At 51.6% G+C, this 2,824-nt stretch overlaps 1 protein-coding gene across 1 annotated transcript; it reads right to left on the bottom strand.

Moving 5' to 3' along the window:
* Positions 1-837: 837 nt before the first annotated feature.
* On the bottom strand, positions 838-2,818 carry CHST2 (carbohydrate sulfotransferase 2). Its single transcript, XM_006917454.2, has one exon. It carries the CDS (start codon positions 2,779-2,781, stop codon positions 1,405-1,407), a length of 1,377 nt encoding a protein of 458 aa, XP_006917516.1. The 5' UTR covers positions 2,782-2,818; the 3' UTR covers positions 838-1,404.
* Between the last annotated feature and the right edge of the window lie 6 nt (positions 2,819-2,824).

Below are 2,824 nucleotides of genomic sequence, written 5' to 3'. Positions count from 1 at the left end.
TCATTTTCTTTTCCTCTTTTCTATAATTCCTTTTCATATCTAAAAGAAGCTCATGGCTGAAGCCATATACTATCTGCAACATGTTAAACCTTCTTTGCAATTTTGCTTTTAGGAAATATGATAAAGAAAAATAACATACCCCATGGGCATCCCAAATAAACCATTACAAATGCATATTCTCTTTTGCACTAATTTGGTTGAGAAGCGAAGAAGAGAAAAGCCTATGAGTGACCTTACAATTTTTAGATAAAACTTCCCTTTTCATGTCTCCACATACTATCAGAAGCAGAAAGACATTCCAAACACATATACTTGTCACTTTTTTAACCAAAGAAGTTGCTACCATTGCCAACAATATGTTCACACTAACTTTTGAGGTTAATGTTCTAATCATCATATTTTTTAATTACATATTTTTAAAAAATGCTTTTTTTTCTGAACTAACTTCAAGACCAAAACATTGCTCTCTGCTTCAAGGTTCCCCAGTTTAAACCCAGTAATCAAAACTAAATGCCTTCAGATTTTCAAGGGGTTGCTTCGTCCTTTCTGTGCTCCAACTGGAACAGGAAACTAGAGTGCTTTCTCCTCCACTGCCTGGCTTGGCTTTGCCTTTAGAATTAGAAGATTTGTTCCCATTCCTGGACACTCGACAGGCTGTGATTTACATTTGAGAAAATAACTCCCTGGTTCTTATCAAGGAACCAGAAGCTGCTCCCACCCATCTAAGCTGCTCTCTAGGAAACAGATTGGGGAAAAAAGGAGTTGTGGAGAGGAAGCAGATTCTGTCTGAAGCTACACAGCTTAACACAGGTAAATCCAAAGTAATGGAGGCAAATGTAAAAAAGAATATTATTTATTATCTTCTTTATTAATACTCACGTGTAACCTTTGTTTTTTACAGAAAAGTCTACTTTAGAAGAATGAATGCCTCCTTGGTTTATCATTCCCAATGGGGCTTTTTGCTCCTGGACCACTTTCCCTTTCTCTACCCCACCCCCACAGCAAATGCTCTTTTACACATTCACAGATACCACAAAAAACTTTGTAAACAAGATTTGAGTTACTGGATCTTGATTTAATCAACATCCCACTTCAAAATGGAAGTCAGGTAGGGGAGAGGGTAAGACATAGAAGAAAGGGGAAGAGAGAAAAGGCAGGGGAGAGGAGAGGACAGCTGGTCAGAACTTTCAAGTCTTGCCTTTTCTGAGATGTTTGTGTGTTGTGACTGTTCCTTGAAATTCAATGACTCAGAACACTGACAGCAAGTGCCTGTGCGGTTACTTATACATCTATACTAGAATATGTGGGCTTCCTCAGTTTGGGTCTGGGCTGTTTTTGTTTAAATACACCATAATCCTCCTATGGGTGTCTCCCACATAGAATCAGGTCTCCCGCGAAGCCTTCTCAGAGCCGGGGCTTGCGCAGCAGGGTCTTGCTGAGGTCTTTGACCTCCTCGGGGTTACTGACCCGCTCGTAGCCCAGCACGGCCATGGGCTGGTAGCAAAACTCCTCGACCTGTTTGATCTGCTGGAAGGTGAGGGCGGTCCGCCAGGCGTTGGCGGCCTGCGTTGCATTGCGTGCAGACACCACGAAAGGCTTAGAGGAGGAGCCGGAACCACTGGTCATGTTCAGAGCAAACTGCTCCATTTCGGGGCTCACCAGCAGCCCCACAAAGTCGTATACCCTCCGTAGCGTCTTAACAGGGTCTCCCACCAGGTCCTCGTACCGCACCACCAGATAGTGGCCTTGCAGCCAGTCAGGGGGCTGCAGGGCCGTCTGCAGCGTCTTGGCCATGCTGTTGCAGATGACCTCCATAGCGCCAAGTGCGTGGTAATCTGCCGGGCCACCCACACCCTCCTTCTTGGCACCCAGTTTGTGGCCAGCAGCCTCCAGGAAGGGCATGCGATGGGCTCGCGGGTCCCGGCTACGTACCACCTGCAGGCTCTCCCGGATGAGACCATGGCGCGAGCGGATGCGTGAGCTGGCCACAGCACGGGGATCGCGCACCAAATGAATGACCTTGAGGTCCAGGGCCGGGTCGCGCAGCAGCGGCGCCAGCACGGCCACGTCGAACACACGCACGCCTTTGATGACTAGTGTGCGGTACTTGCGGCACTCCTCCTCGAAGCGCGCCAGGCGCTGTGGTGGGCACTTCTTGCACACGCGATCGTCCACCAACCCCACAACTTCCTTGCGGTAGGCAGAACAGAGTGGAGAGGAGCACACCACCTTGTTGGTGGCAGCGCCAAAAATGCCTAGAGTGGTGAGGTTGCGCCCCCCGCTGCCAGCGGGGCTGTACAGCTGGAAAACAGAAAGGTCGCAGCGATAGAGAGCACTCAGCATGTCCCTCGCTGCCCCTTGCAGGGAAACGGCGTCCCCTGGGTACAGTTTTTGCCACACGTGCCATACTGGCTCATAGAGGAAGAACACCTCGGGGTTCTGGTTGAAGAGCTCGCCAAAGAAGGACGAGCCTGAGCGCCACGTGGTAAACACGTACACCAACTGCCTCTTGTCTTCCGCGCCCCGGGTGCCCCGAGTGCTATTGCCGGATGGGGCCGCGGCCCCTGCGGCGGCTGCCGGAGCCGCCCCTACGGCTGCGGCGGGAGGGCGGTACGGGGTGCGGGGATCCAAGCGGGTGTGTGCGCGGCGCGACACTGCTGGAGGAGGCCCCGGGCGTCCCCAGCCGCCCCCGGCCGCCCCTGCTGCGGCACCCAGGGGCCCGTCGGGGCTGCACTGCTGTAGCGGCTCCTTGTGCCACTTATAGTCCAGGAGGTTGAGCATGGTGAGCACGAGCAGGAGTGCATAGCCCGCGCACAGCACCAGC

Source organism: Pteropus alecto, unplaced genomic scaffold (genome assembly GCF_000325575.1).
Source record: "Pteropus alecto unplaced genomic scaffold, ASM32557v1 scaffold75, whole genome shotgun sequence".
Taxonomy (NCBI): Eukaryota; Metazoa; Chordata; class Mammalia; order Chiroptera; family Pteropodidae; genus Pteropus; species Pteropus alecto.
This window is presented reverse-complemented; position numbering and strand designations above follow the sequence as displayed.